Source organism: Lepisma saccharinum, chromosome 1, assembly GCF_977018435.1.
Source record: "Lepisma saccharinum chromosome 1, izLepSacc3.1, whole genome shotgun sequence".
Taxonomy (NCBI): Eukaryota; Metazoa; Arthropoda; class Insecta; order Zygentoma; family Lepismatidae; genus Lepisma; species Lepisma saccharinum.
In genome coordinates, this window is record NC_139229.1 from 175,076,589 (window position 1) to 175,092,442 (window position 15,854).

General features: G+C 38.0%; 1 protein-coding gene across 3 annotated transcripts in view; it reads left to right on the forward strand.

Annotated features, from left to right (window-relative positions):
• LOC146004324 (dipeptidyl peptidase 9) overlaps nt 1–15,854 on the forward strand; it is a 53,331-nt gene that overhangs the window by 17,976 nt on the left and 19,501 nt on the right. For 2 of the 3 annotated variants that reach the window (XM_083143086.1, XM_083143096.1), the window contains 4 exons: nt 578–754; nt 2,369–2,540; nt 3,966–4,122; nt 9,274–9,605. In XM_083143086.1, coding sequence (XP_082999212.1) covers nt 578–754; nt 2,369–2,540; nt 3,966–4,122; nt 9,274–9,605 — 838 coding nt within the window. The remainder of the gene's footprint in view (nt 1–577; nt 755–2,368; nt 2,541–3,965; nt 4,123–9,273; nt 9,606–15,854) is intronic. The other variant, XM_083143105.1, reaches the window with a different exon arrangement.

Consider the following 15,854-nt stretch of genomic DNA (forward strand, 5'->3'; position numbering starts at 1 on the left):
TGTTCATCTGTATTCTCCGAGGCTGTGCAGGGTGGATGGTTAGGATGGGAGATTATAACCCAAACTTTCCAAGCACTTAGGACAGGAAGCCTTAAAAATATGACTATTTGATTTATATTTATACCAGCTTGGTTTTGCACCATTTTGGTAAGTTTCCTGGATGGGACACTTGCCGACACTGTAAGTTTCAATTCACCCTGAAGTGATTGTTCTCACATTTCTGGAATGGAGAAATTTCTTACACTTGTAATGCAGAAAATTTTGATAATTAAGCATGCATGATAATGTACACGTCAATTTGAAATTACTCAACTGGTCAGAACCTTTAAAAATCAGGAAATTATTTTCCAAATAGTTTCCCAAAGCCAGAATTGGTATGCATTTTTTTTTCTTGCTTTCAGTATCATTTTTTCAGAATCCTTCACACTTCTAATATTCTGATGTATTGATTGATGCATCCATAACAGTTCTAATGCACTATGCTGCCATAGAGTTGTAAAAAAGATATTGCAATAGAATATAGATACTTATTGGAATAAATATTATATTGTAACTTATGTATTGTTATTTGTTGTAGGTTTCCAAGGGCAGGAACACCAAATTCAAAATCTAATCTAAAAATGGTTCAGTTTAGGCTAAATGAAAACTTGCAGTTTGTAGATATTGAAATGCTGGAATTGCAGTATCCCCTATCAATGTTGTTCCCATGGTTTGAGTATTTAGTGCGAGTTGGCTGGACACCGGATGCCGAATAGTAAGTTCTCTCTTTGTCTCTCTCTATCTCATTGTGCAAAGTTTTTGCATTGAATTTAGTGTGTATGTTGTATGTACACATGAAAGAATAATTTTGAACACTTAAACCTCACCCATTCTTTCCACTAGTGTACTGTGGCAATTGGAGCTGTTGTAGATGAATTACAATCTGTATTTCTTTTTCTATTATTGTTCTTAACGTTACTGTACAGGGCATGCACAAAAGAATGGTGCGGTTTCAAAAGTTAATAAAAAAACAAATCTCATGTTACACGATCACAACATACTCAGTCAGCGAGGGAAACTGTCCAAGTTTCTTATGCGTTAATTACAATCCATCAATGTGTGCACCCGGGGTAACACAACACATCCACACGGTAATCAAACTCATCTAAGACCCGGTGTAGCATTTCCAGTAATTACCTGCCGGCAGTGCATGTGTCATCCGATCACGAAGTTCATGGATGGATATGAGCAATGGTGACATAAACACTACCTTAAACAAGCCCCAAAGAAGGAAATCACATTTGTAAGATCCAGCAAACGGGGTGGCCAGGAGAGAAGGTTTTGTCTCCATTTGCATACACGTCCGATCCAGCGCTGTGGAAGAACACCATTGAGAGCACTCATACGTTTCTGTGAAAATTAGCAGGGGGGGGGGGAGGAGAGCTCCAGCCAGTTGTAGAATGTAATCGTCATAATTGGTATTCAGTTGGGGCACCCTGCTTGAAGTCTAGTCACTGACTTGGAGGAACTTCACTGAACGCCTCGCGCATTCTTTAAATGTTGTCATCAGACACACAAGGTCTCCCAGGGCTCTTGCCTTTACACAAGCATCCAGTTTCCGCAAACTGTCGGTACCACCTGGTTATGTTATTCTTGTGTGGTGCATCTTTTTTAAACTGCACTGAACTCATGCTGCACCGTAATCACAGATCTGGACACCTTAAAACGGAGCGCACAGAAAGTCTTCTTCTGTTGTGATGCCATCTTGGAAACTGATCCTGCAGCATGAGAATCAAACTGTTTGTAGGGTGTGAGAAACTTGGACAGTTGCGAATGCTGATGGTGTATGTTGTACCCATGTAAGGTAAGAAATAAACTTATTATTAACTTTTGAAACCACACAATTCTTTTGTGTATGCCCTATATGTATGCTTTGAACAACTTTACATTACCAAACGCTTGCATAGGTGAATAGGTGAAGAGTCACATTGATGGCCACATCTTCAATGGATCACAGGTCAGGCACCAAAATCATTCAGAATTTTCGTGTGGTTTGCTTTTGCTGTTGTCTAGATATTCACAACAGTTTAATACAACTAGTTAGCCATGAAACTATTGAGAATGTCTAGGCAACGCGAAAGCAAATCATAGGAAGATTCACATGAATGCTCTAGAATGAATTCTAAGCATATGTAATTTTTCTGATTATGGAATGTGAAAGCAGTTTTGTGATAGGAGAAGAAAATTCAAAACAGGTTCACTGGCATTGGTCAGAGGCCCAGCCAAGCCTTAATAATTCACCCCTACAGATATAAGAATAGTAAATTGTGTTTATGCCTCTGTATATACTTCGACCTTCAGAACTTAATTAATTAAAATTTGATTTCAGCATTTGGGTGCAGCTGTTGGACAGAAGACAACAAAGACTGGAAGTAGTGCTTCTTTCCATAGACAATTTCATGGAGCCTCCTCCAAACATGTATCACTTAGAAAACCACCATCATTCCTCATCGCCTGCGGTCCAAGTTATTTACAGTGAGCATTCGGACATGTGGATCAAAGTGAGTAACACAAGTTATACCTGTCCTGCAGCTTGTAAACTCAGTGGTGCTTGTTGTAGTGTGTAATACCTACCTTTATAAGCACAGTTCTAGTGCTTGTAAAGTCTTTTCTTCTTCTTTTTTAGTAGTGTAGAAACTAGGCAAAAAAGTGCAGGCTCAACCAGGACTCAACTCTGGTCATTGATGTACCAATGGCATTCTGTGACAATCCTTTATCATGATTATGTCTCTGGTTAAGTGTGTTGAAACTTTTTTTTAAGTGGCTACAGTGCACTGGTGAAATATTAAAATTGCATAATGTGAGTTCAAAACTTCTTTTCTTATTGTTGAATGTTATTAGACATAGAATTTTTTTAAAAATATTTGCACTTATATCCATTGTATGAAAATCGGATTTAGGGTGTTTATTGTATTCTAAGTGTTGTCCTTAACCAAATGGACCATATTAGTGGTGACATCAACAGCAGACAACTGAGCACGATTGAATCCAAACAAAGTTGTCACGTGGTTTTGGCTTATTTTATAGCATTGGATTGTTCATAGCAAGGGGTAGTTTTAAGAATTGTGATAGCCGTTATGAAACAAAATTGTAATGTTCATCGTACACCCACATAAAGATGATATTTTGGATAATACTTCGATGTATTACAAATACCTTACAGAGCATAAGGTAAAGAATAACTGGAATAAGGAAATCATGCATTTTTAAAGAAAATGCAGCCATTCTGCTTCCAAACCCAACTGAGCTCAACTTGTAGCCAACAAGAGTGACACTGCTGATAGGGATGATGGGATTTCAGAAGCCTCACGTAACTGCAGCAGCACCACCTATTGGCTGCAGTTTCAGTTTGGATGCCACATAAGAGCATTTGCTTGATACATACTTGATTTCTTACTCCAGTTCCTCTTTACCTTATCCTCTGCAAGGTATGTGTAATATATGGGCGTATTCTCTGAAATCCTACCTTTACATTGATGTATGACACGCATCATGATTTTGTTTCATAACTGCTGTCACAATCATTAAAACTACCCCTTCCTATGCAAATTCCAATGCTGTCGAATACGGACACAGCACGTGCCATCTTCTTTGCCAGCCTGAGCTCATGGTTTCCTTTGCAAGGGGAACTTGAACACCAGTTGCCACATTCACATTGGAGTAGAGGGGAAGACTACCAACGTGCAGGTATTTCAGTTAGTGAGCAGAAAAGGTTTTGGCCTCTTTAAGTGCATGAACAACTCATTGATAGTATTTTCTTGTCCTTTTGAAGGACTCATGCAACAGCATGGTCAGTCATCATGTTTGCTTCAAACATACATTTGGCAGCAACAACCTGCAGACGACAGACCACTTAGTGGCAGAAACTGCAGGATAAACCTTCTGGCCTGTAGTATGCGAGCTGAATTTATATCCTTGTTTTGCAGGTGAATGATATATTGTACTTCTTTCCATTTGATGATCCAAATGAAGTGAAATTCATTTGGGGCAGCGAAGAGACTGGTTTCCATCATTTGTACCTTGTCACTGCACAAATTTCAAATTCTTCAAACTGCCTAGAAGAAACATCCGACAGGATGGAAAGTAAGCATTGTTTTTTCTTTTGGTTTTAGCTATTCATGTGTATTTGAATGTGTAGTGAAAATGTGGTCATTTTCATCCGTAGGTCGGATGATACGGTTCACATCAAAATTAAGAAGTTAAAAATGTTTAGCTTCTCTTCAGAGTAACCTTATTGGAAGTATCCAATTCTGATTAGGTTGTTTTGTGTTTACAACAAACCCAATAGGAAGATGTGGAGGTAGGGATTCACAAATTCTTGATCTTGACTTCTAAGTAGGTGACGTGATAAGCATCACTCTCCCACATCAGTTTCAACCATTCAGTTTCATAAGAAACAAATCTGGGTTGCCTGTGTGGTAATTAGATGTATTTTCATTGTTTCATTTCATTATTGTCATAAGACTAAAAAGTCACTAGTATTTTTAATTGCTTGTGCAACTAGCCCTCAGAGTTTTTCCCATCAAACACGTACCATCCGTGCTTTTCTTCAAATTATATCAGAGAAACTCCCCCCCCCCCCACAAGTTTTGCTGGTCATTGTTATTTTTTACAGTGTTTTTTTAATGTAATTTTTTCAGAACTATTTTAATTCCATCATTGCAGTATGTTAAAAAAGTTACTAGCATTCTGAACTTGCAGGGTCAAAGAAGCCTACCATTAAGTATTGCATCTAACTTTTCATTTTTTTAATAATGTAGATAAATGAATAGAAACAGAAGAGCAGGATAAACCTGTGCCATTGTGTGTGTATTTGCAAGTATATTTAAAAATTATTTAAAATGTTATTAAGTATGAAAATTTTAATTTCATTATAATTATGGTGATGTATAAAAATTGCAACAGGCACAATCTATTGGAGTGGATTGAATTAAGATTTAGTCTAGCTTTTGCTTCTCACAGTGATGGCACTATGATGCAATTTAAGAAATAAATAATGTAGCATTTGCTACATTTCTGTTAGCAAAACATGTGAAATTGATTTCAAATTCATATATTTTTTTTTAGTTTCTAAGAAAATATTTATCACAAACATAATGTTACTTTAAACTTTACATCTCCAAATTTCTTTCTTAACCCTAGAACACTACCATACATAAAATTTATGTATTCTTTGCACTTAAATCTCTCCCCTACCTCCCACTTCGCACCCACTCACCCCTCTGCCTAGCAGTGCCTCGGGGATTCTGTCAGACACGAGGCAGCACTGTGGTAAGGAGGGTGCAAGCGCTGATCCTCTTGATTTGGTTTCTTATGTTGTGCAATGTACGTCAATTTTACTTAGCTGTAGTAAAACGAGAAAAATCTTTCACATAATTTTGACATTCATAAATTCGATTTGGATAGTTAGATTTTGAAAACAAAAGTTTAGAAGCATGAACTATTTTCTTGTAAAACTTTAAAGTTACATTCGTTCTTTATTTACAGCGTTATGAATATTATTATTATTGTTTGTTTTTCATTGTTCGAACTTTTCGCCTTCATTCTTAATGTACGTACGTATTTGTCATTCAAGACATTCTCTTAAAATATTCTATGTTAAATAAAACTATGTTTATACATTTTAAAATGAAGAATAATATTCCAATATAAGGAAAATAAACAAAATAATGTTCACAAAGAATCGTCATTTTGTTTTCATGATGTAGAGGTTGTGTTAAAAATAGATTCCTTCATGCATGTAAATTTTACATAGCACTAGTTACACTGTAATATTGGAAAAAAATAGTGTTCTAGGGTTAATCTCCCATCCTTTGGATAAATAAGTTTTTGATAACTGTGCTATGTGTGGACCTATACATAAATAAAAAGAAAAGTCAAGGTAATAGCTAGATAAGTTTGTATTCATAAGTAAAAAGGAATGCAATGTTGTTTGTATGTGTCCTTTGTTGATGAGTTCCTAATATGTTTTGTTAAACAAACAATGGAACAGAATGTGAACTCAAAGCCTTTTCTCTGTCATGTGTGCAAAACTCCGTTGAATAATGCTGTTTTTTCCTTGTTTGTAACTTGAATTTTAAATAATGGTTGTGGATAGAATAATTTGAAAATCTTCCTTCAAAATACTATTGAATTAAAATTTGCTTCCTGATCATCTGTACTTCAGAATCCTTTATAACAATTTATGTTGCATTTAGGAATGTTCCTTACTTTTAATCACGTGTACTTATTTTATTTTATATCGTCTGGATAAATTGAATAGAAGGTGTATGAAACCTATTTGCTCTAACAGTGTAGTGCTGTGCATTCCTTTTTTTTTAAACTGTTATCTAATGTGTTGCTTTTTCTTCTTTATGTGTATTTATTTGTTTGTTTCTGTTACTTATACTTTTCATCTGTTTTGTAGTTGCTTCATTTCTTTTGTGACTGTGGTGTTGGACACCTTCGTGGTTTTTGTGGACACTAATGATTTCTTGGTAGAAATATGCAAGCAGTTTGAGAATTGAGCTTGTAAACAGTGCCTTCACTGTGGTGAGGGAAGTGGGGAAGGGGAACCATAAGTTGCTTATTCAATGAATTCCAACATTTATTCAGTTTTCAATTCAACTTCATGACACAACAACTCTGATTAGTTGAACATTAATTAGTGCAGTGCCACTTTCTTTAGTGTATTCTATCCATGCATTATGTGCCACTTTATGTACTTGATTATTACTCTCATCATCATTATAATCAGCCAGTAATGACATCAATGAATTTGGTAATATTCTTACCATATCAGTTACAATTTGGGGCCTAAAAAATTTGTATATGAAAACATGAAAAGTTCTTCTTAAAATGTTGGACGAACCCTGTGAAATTTGGATTAAAACTGTCTAAATAAATAAATTAAAAAAATAATATACAATCGTCTTTAAGCAGCTGTGTAAATAAATATGCATGAAAAAGCCAATCTAATGTTACCGCTAAATGGGAGCAAGACTTCACCACACACAAAATACTCTAACCTTTCCTCTGAATTCCCACACAATTTTCACTAGTGACATTGCTGTGCACATCCTGTTCTGAAGTGTCATTGTTGGAAAAGTTTGAACATGATAACAAGAATTGGTGGTGAACTACAGTAACAACATCAAACTTGTTCATTAATGAATTCATAATTAAGGTACTCACATTTTCCACGAAGCTGTTGTACATTATTTTCTATTAATTTCAATAGCCATGCCATCATGCACTACAACCATGAACTGAACATAGATAGTGGTCAGGCACATCACGCCTGGCTTCCGTTACTGCAGCAATTAACACCGGTGAACAGCAGTCGACGTATACGCAGACATACAGGCGACAGCAGCACACCTAGCGGCGATTTAGGAAAAAACTTAACAAAAATGTGCCAAGCAACAACACAACGAATTCCAACAAGGATGGTGGCAGTGGCTACCGAAATTAATAGAAAATAATGTAAAACAGCTTCGCAGAAAACATGAGTACCTTAATTATCTATTACCGCGTGTCTCATTCCCATAGTATGAATGAATTCATATTAAATTCCATTTCCTGAAACTCTGACCTATAAAACATCAAAACTTTTTAAGTTTATTCAGTCTTTTGAACTTCATTTCCCTTTTTGTACATTGTCTACACTGGAAAAGTTCAGTTTAGTACCCAAAGAAAAAAATGAAATGTGTAAAAACTGTTAAAGTTTCATACTATTTTGTAAACTCATCTTTGATATGCTTATATTCAAGTCTTCTGTAAGCAATGCGAAACAACTGTTTTGGTTCATCTTAGTTGATATGATTCACGAGAATGGGCAATGATCCCACATCATGCGATACTTGCACATAAGAATTTGATTATCTGTGCTGTATAGGTTTTTACTATTGAACTTGTGTCCATTATCTTTGGTGCTCCCACTTCAAAACATAGGAGGCTTCTTGCACAATTAATATCTTCAACTATCAACAAAACAAGTTAAACACAAGCATGATTTTCCAAGGCAATTAAGGCAATGAAGCCAATGACAAAACAATGGACACCTAGACACAAATGTAATAGTTTTGGATGTTGCCTCAATATATGTTGATATTGGGCTAGGTGTGCCATCCTGAAAAAGTACTTTCACCAAGAAATTTGGCTGTTGTGTTATTGTTTGAGCATATCACACAATCTTCTGTGACCATCTGTCTGCTAGGACATGGCTAGTCCTTTGTGTTTGCTCTTTGATGAATTTCTTTTCATCCTTCATCCTTGTCGCAAATAATGCAATGATGATAAAACTACACAAATTAGAAAAAAATATGGAAAATTCACATTGTGTGAAAATTTGTGTATAAGCAAAAATTCACAAACAAAATTTTCACTTTAGTATACATGTTTAGACCAAATGCCAGAAAAATTATAACAAAGTACAATTTTAACTTTTTAATGAAATTGGGGCATGCAAATTTTTCAGGTCTCTATCACAATCTGTAAATTTCATATTGAATGTTTCGTCAATATCAGTCCAGGTTCAATTCCAAGAAGGGAGCATATTTCAGTGATTCATACTATTTCATATGAATGGAATTATTTTCACAAAGATTAGAAAGTGTAGGGGAAAATACTTTAATATAGAAGTAATTTTAATTCACATACTGGAGCAAAATATAACACATTCTTGCAGTGATTTTGCCTCCCTGTTTTTGGAGATTGGCAGTTTTTTTCTTTCAATGATAAATTTAAGTTTGAATATAAGAATATATTAAGATTTTATCTGAGGACTGCCTTTAGAGAAACTGAAATCATGATCATTTGTGATACATAACGAATGAAAAGGGTGTTCACAGTTAAGAAAAATACATTATGGTGAGGTTGCTCACCAAGGCAATTCACTATTTTGACACCAGAGGCTCGGTGTTCAAGCCCCAGCCTGAGCATAGGTGTTTCTTTGTAAGTGTCCCTTCGTCAGTTTAATCTAATCATCATTTGTCATCTTCATCACAAGCGGAAGAAAAGCAACATAGGATAAGAAGTATACAAAATGTGTTAAATTATACATAATAGTATTTGTAGTTTCTATCGAACGACATCTAAACCTATTCAAGTATGGCACAAATTACACATGCAGAATTCAAATCTTGCATAGCATTCACTTCCTAAGTGACAATGAATGGGTTAGCCCTAGAGGGAGAGAGAGAGAGGCTCGTCTCGGCTGCTTGCATCACAGTGTCTTTGCTTCCTGTTCTGTAGAACAAATAATGGTCCAGGTGCTTCCTTCATCATTACAAGTGATGTTGCGAGGACTGTTACCCGCACTTCAGCCGTACCTTGCAGAATCCCTATCCTCTGTTGAAGGTGTCAACTTACAACCACGGATCTGCAAAAAGATGATGCTCACGTCCGGCGACTGGGAGGTCCTGGGTAGATCGCTCTGGGTTGATCCGCTCCATGGACTCGTCTATTTCATGGGACTGCGAGAGACTCCGTTGGAGAAACACCTCTACGTGGTTTCCTTGCTGAGGCCAGGAGAAGTTCGCTTACTCACCCGTCCTGGCTGTTCGTACACTGTGCAATTCAATAAGGTATGATGGTTTATTTTTCTTAATTCATTACTTTAGTGTAGTAGGATGAAAAGCACATTTTCTGGTTTTTTTTTTTCTCTTTTATGTCCACATGAGCCTACCTGATGGCGCACAGTAGTAGCGTTGTTGCCTTGTAATCAATGGGTCCCTGATTCAATACCTGGTAGAGGCACATAGTGGTTCAGATCCAACTTTAAACTGTAGTTCCAGTCCCGATTAGCCTTACTGTGCATAAAGTGGAGTTAAAACACCAACTCAATCAATTAAATCCACATGAGGTATTGAGCAATAGTTTTGCATGCACTTTTCAGATTGTTCCCATTTTGTATGCGATATTCAACTAGCAACATGGGATCATAACATCAGTAGGGTTCCCACTGATTTGGAAATTCTGCAAAAGTCAGAGAAATCAGATGCTTTTTTGTATTTTCCAGAATTTTGGGAATGAAATCAATTGCACTTTTTTAATCAGTTTCTTGATGTAAGTCATTCTCTATGAAAATGTATTTGTTATTTATTTTCATTTATTTTGAACTATTTGATTAAACATTTTTTCTCTTGAATAGAAAGTGCAATTTAACAGTATAGTATTGGTTGTCCTTGTTACAGCACTATGATTGGTCTGGAAATTTACTTTAAAGTTAGGGAATTTGTTCTACCAAAATGAGAGGAGAACTCTGCATTAGTCAAGATGGAATAATAGTAGAAAGACTTGAGTCTATTCAATTCCTTCAAGTACAGATCAAGACTTAACTACAGTTTAATATACAGTCAACTCTCGATTCTACGACCCCGGGTATAACGACCCTCTCGAAGTAACGACCCTTTTCCCGGGAACCGTGAAAAATTTAGAAAAAGAAAAGTTTGAAAAAAAAAAGTTGAAAAATTGAAGGAAATCGGCCGAAAAATGCGTTGTTTTTTTTCCCCACTCATTTCCTTCACGAGCGCTCTACCGCTCACAATTGGGTTTGAACTAAAAATCACCACCACACCATGCTTGAGTGATATCCAATAGCACTTGACCTCTGCCCTCCCCTCCCTCAAGTGCACCAATGTCACCCCGCACCCGACGGCCGCTACCCAACGCGCCAGGCTTGTTTTGCCACGCTTTCTCTTGGATACGCGAGAAGAGAAGATCGAATGTGCTTGGATGTTATTTTAAATCGACCTTTTGTTTCCTTGTCCTAAGAGCTGCTGAAAACTCGCGGAGGAGGGTGGGAGCAGCCCGAAATGACTGCTGGACTTGCAGTCTTTGCCAATGTGTATGGCAGGTCAAGCTCTTTCATCGATAAATACACCACCTTGAGAGATAAGATCGCAGGAATGTTCGAAAATACAGATGTGTGGCACCTGTAAGTCTGGCCCATCTGTCCAGTTCAGCAGGTTCCCGTGAGTGAGCAACTCTCGGCCTTGTAGCTGACAACTTCCGGTAACCGCTTTCATTCAAAATATGTTCTTTGTTCCCTGCAACACTTCATAAAAAAGCGAAACTGTTAGAGATAATCAAAACCACATAGGTGAACTAAAGATCGTCAACCCGCTTAATGCGTTGTCATCCAGGTTTCCACAAAAGTTAATTTCGATCTTACGTGCATCATAACTCCCGTTTCCCACTTCATATGTTTTCCTAATTGTGTCGATGTCATAATAAGTGCTAAAAAAGTGTTCCGTTGGCTTACTGACTTCTACCTCCTTTCCTGTCAGGAAACATAGGGGGGGGGGGTGCGATGCAGATTGTTTCAGCCACGATTTTCTTGCTGATGCAGGCTGATTACAGGCGAGGGTGGAAAAGGACCCATCCCTCTTCCTTTCCTTTGACGTCTAAAATGGGGCAACCAGTTCTGGATATATTCTTGAAAACGAACAAAAACCACAGAACAAGTAAAACAAAAAGGGACCCCCCCTTTCCCCAGCTCATTCTCCGCCACTGGTGTGCACGGCAATGTTGATAATTGCAGAATTCAGTTGTTTTTTTAAATTTATTTATTATATATTTTTTTAATGCTGTTGTCTGCATAGGAAATATTGCCCGTATTATTGCCTGTTGCGTGGTAAAACGGTAAAACGCAAAGCAAGGGTCATTTCTTTCTTCTTTACACTGCTGTTAAAAGTTCCGTCTTCGACAGTTGCGTTATCTTTAAAATGCTGGGACTTTTCTCTTCCGCCACCTGTTGCTCGAACTTCCAGCCCGTCTCTTTGTTTTTACGATGCAGCTGGCGCCAGTGTTTTGTCTAGCTTCTGCTAATCTCTTGCTTGAAGATAACAGCGATGACTCATCCAGCGCGAGAAACACGCAAAGCTGTTTTGATTTGACGATAACGAAATTCGATCTCCAGAAAGCAAAACAAGAGTTAAAATAACTTCATGTTCTGCGCCTTCTTATAAGCAAATCTGTAAATTTAATTTGCATCCGCTTTTCTTCAGAACCATTCATGTGGAGAGGAAAAAAAGTGTGTTCAATGTAGGAATGGTCGCTGAGACTGATTAAAAAGACATTATTCAAGGGGAAAACGTTTGGAGGGGTGGGTGTTTAACATCGAGAATACTCCTAAATCCAACATTAAATCGTCGATTAACGTGAGTGTAAATAACGATCTACCATTTTGATATGTGAAAATGCGCAGTTTCATAAAGCATGCTTTCAGTTCATTTTATGCTGATGGGCTAATCGGGACTAAATATACAGTTTAAAGTGAAATTCAATTCCAAACCCGAATGATTATCAACTGCCACGTTGTTTAATGACCTGTCCTACAATACGCTTTGGGTGAAAATAGATCGCAAGTTGCGCATTTCCTTTTTCACGCTGGATTACAATGCAAGTCAAGGAAGGAGTTTGGACTGCTCCCTTGAATGGGGAAGGAGGGTGAATGAAGTTGGTTAAAGCAAAGAAAAGTGACTTTTTTTACGATGTATTTTACACAGCCGAACCAGAATGAAAATTACAGCCCTGCCTTTATTTTTTTTGTCTGGTACCTAGAGAGGTTGTGTTGTTTCTCCAGAGAGATCTCATCGTACCAGTTGATCTTGTAACAGACAATGCTCCAGTAAACCCGTATAAAATCCAACATTCATTCTGCCCGATTATCTCCCGACTTTTGCTGGCACCAGTCTGACTGGTGTCAAGATTCTTCGGGTTTCGCTTGCAATAAGCGAGAGATTGTTTTCCTTTCCATAGGTCTCAGTGGAAACGGGTTTCTCATTAACTAGAATTGTAAGAATTTCCTGGAAAAGCAACGACTGTGCACAATTGAAACAAAGTAACATTATTTTAAATTCTCTTTTGTGAAAACTTTTTCATGTTCTATTTTCCTTCTCACAACACGCATCCTGTGCATAACAGGTTGTATAACTACCAGGATAAATGGTGTTACCATCTCCTAGGCATCTTTGTGTCCGTTTGAGCTCCCTTTAAGCTGAAAATTGGTGCAAATTCCAATAACGACCCCTTCGAAATAACGACCCTTTTCCCGGGAACTGTGAAAGGTGGTTGAATCGAGAGTTGACTGTAGTTAGAATTAAATTCAGACTCTATATTAGTTCTAAAATTCATACTACATTCATTGCATCAGTGGCACCATATTCCTTTACACTACAAATATTGCCATTTTAATAAGAAATACCAAATTTTCTGCAGCATGCTATAACAGAGTTAAGAATTTTATTTTTGTAAAGCAGCCCTCACATACTGCATTGTCTCAGTGTTGATCCACACAAGCATTTCCCTACCTACTTTCAAATTCAATCAAGCATCACCCAAGCTAAAAATTTCCACTTGGCTCACTGCTGCACATTCATTTCACCTGCAATATAATCTGAGTGGAATGGCATTTCTTTTATTTGTATTGCAGACGGCCCCCATGGTGGGGTGGTTATCATGTGATACCAGGTTCGAATCCTGGCCTGGGCATGGATGTTTGTGAGTGTCCATTCGTCAATTTCATCATATCATCACTCATCCCCATATTCGCAAATTAGCTAAAAGTGGCACAAAAAGCAAAGTAAAATAAAGCAAATCAATCAATGTATTTGTATTGCATTTTGATGAATCACTTTTCTACCTCTATATACTACTCATGGTCAATGCAATTGGTAATAGGACTGACTCTCAAGAAACAATATATTCATATTTTCTCTGGAATTTTATCTCTGGGTCCATTAGTTTTGCTGTTTAATGCTAACTGTTAATACTATAGAGACCATAGTTTCTGTATGTGTAATTATAACTGTGTGTTAATTTATAATCAGATGAAAAATTGGACTGAAGAACTGTAGGTAGGACACAGTTTTAAAATATACACCAGAGTACACACTTTCTTTTGGGGAAGGATGTGTGAGGAAGCATTGATTTTCTGGTTTTGAAAGATTTCAGCATGGTAGGAGGGAACCAAGGTTTACTTTGCCCAATATGTCTAGCGCACTAAATGTGAACCTCCATGTAGGCACTGTATGTTATGGTAGTGGATGATACAGGGATACAGGGACAAAAGGTGGGACTATATGTTTATACGAGGGCCATTTTTCTTGTAGTGGCAACATGTATGAGAAAGAGACGTGAAAGAAGATACATACCTGGAATCATTTACAATCCTTCAATGTAATCCCCTGCTGCTGCGTGAACATGTTTTGAAACATCTGGCAGTTGTTGGATGCCACTGATAGCTCGCATTCGTGCCAGTGTGCGCAGAGACCGCCCTGTGGCCGAAATGATGCTCGGGACGTCTGGCAAGCGTTTCCCCCTCAGCGGTTCGTTCATCGTGGGAAACAAATCAAAGTCACAGGAATTCGGGTCAGGAGAATAAGGTGGGTTCCTCCAACACCCAACCGCCGGCCCCTATGGCAGAGTGGGTATCACATCATGCTACGATGCCAAAGGTCCTGGGTTTGAATCCCGGCCTGGGCATGGATGTTTGTGAGTGTCCATTCATCAATTTCATCATGTCATCACTCATCCCCATTTGTGCAAATTAGCCAAAAGTGCCACAAAAAGCGAAGTAAAACAAAGCAAATCAATCAATCAATCCAACACCCAAGCCCATTGTTGCGGTATGTTCTACGCCACTTGTGCTGTATGACATCTTGCGTTATTGTGGAGAATGATGGGTCCACATTGCAGATGTGGTCTTTTGCACCTAAGAGCAGGGTGAAAATGGTCACGAAGGTAACTGACATAATAGTCTGCATTCACTGTAACACCTTATCGAACACTATGTGCAAGGAAAACCCCTTCTTGGTCATATGCCACAATCATCACCACCTTCAAATTTGCCAGTTCCTGTCTTGACTTTTTTTGGACGTGGTGAAGCCAGATGACGCCACTCATTCGACTGCCGCTTCAATTCCGGCTCGTACGATCTGGCCCACGTCTCGTCAGTGACAATAATGCGAGCAAGGAATGCTTTACCCGCCAATTGCCAATGTGCATGCATGCAAATTCCCATCTGTGCCATTGCTGAACTTCCGTCAGGATATGCGGTACCCATTTTGCCGATATCTTATGCAGGCCAAGGTCCTGAGTTAGCATCTGGTATACAGAGGATGGTGAAATCTTCAGTTCATTTGCTAATTCACTACATGTTCAACGCCTATCATTCTCCAGCAATCTGCGAAGTGCATCAAGGTGGTGTGGATCTGTTGCTGTGTTAGGATGCCCGCCACCATGTTCTTTCGTGACTGATTCACGACCACTTTCAAATGCCTTGGCCCATCTGGCAATGGTACAATACGATAAACCATGGTCCCCACATGCCTCGTGTAAGCCCTTGTGAATTTACCATGCATTCCTTTCAAATTCCTGAAATTTAATGAATATTTACTGTTCTTCATTTTGTGAACATTGTTCAGGGTGGTATTATACACACACTTCACTTTAACATCTTCTATCACACAGCACCAAACACCCACACACGATCCGTACTACAAGACTAAACAAGACCCGATCCTCTTTTGTCCCATCGACAACTGACGAGCATATACCAACAGTGTTGCAACTACAAGAAAAATGGCCCTCGTATATATTATAAGTAGGGACATCAGGGTGGTGACAGACCTGGAAAAGTCAGGGAATTTGAGAGATCAAAAAAAAGTAAAGGAAATGTCAGGGAATTTTGTCTTCGTTGTCTTTTTTATACGATGGAATGAATGTGCCAGGCATTTGCTTTGAAAGATGTCATTATGAAGTGCTGCGTGAGAACAGGAAATCTTGTTGCTAAGTCTCGGAATCAACTTTTAGGCCCTTTTTATGTGCAA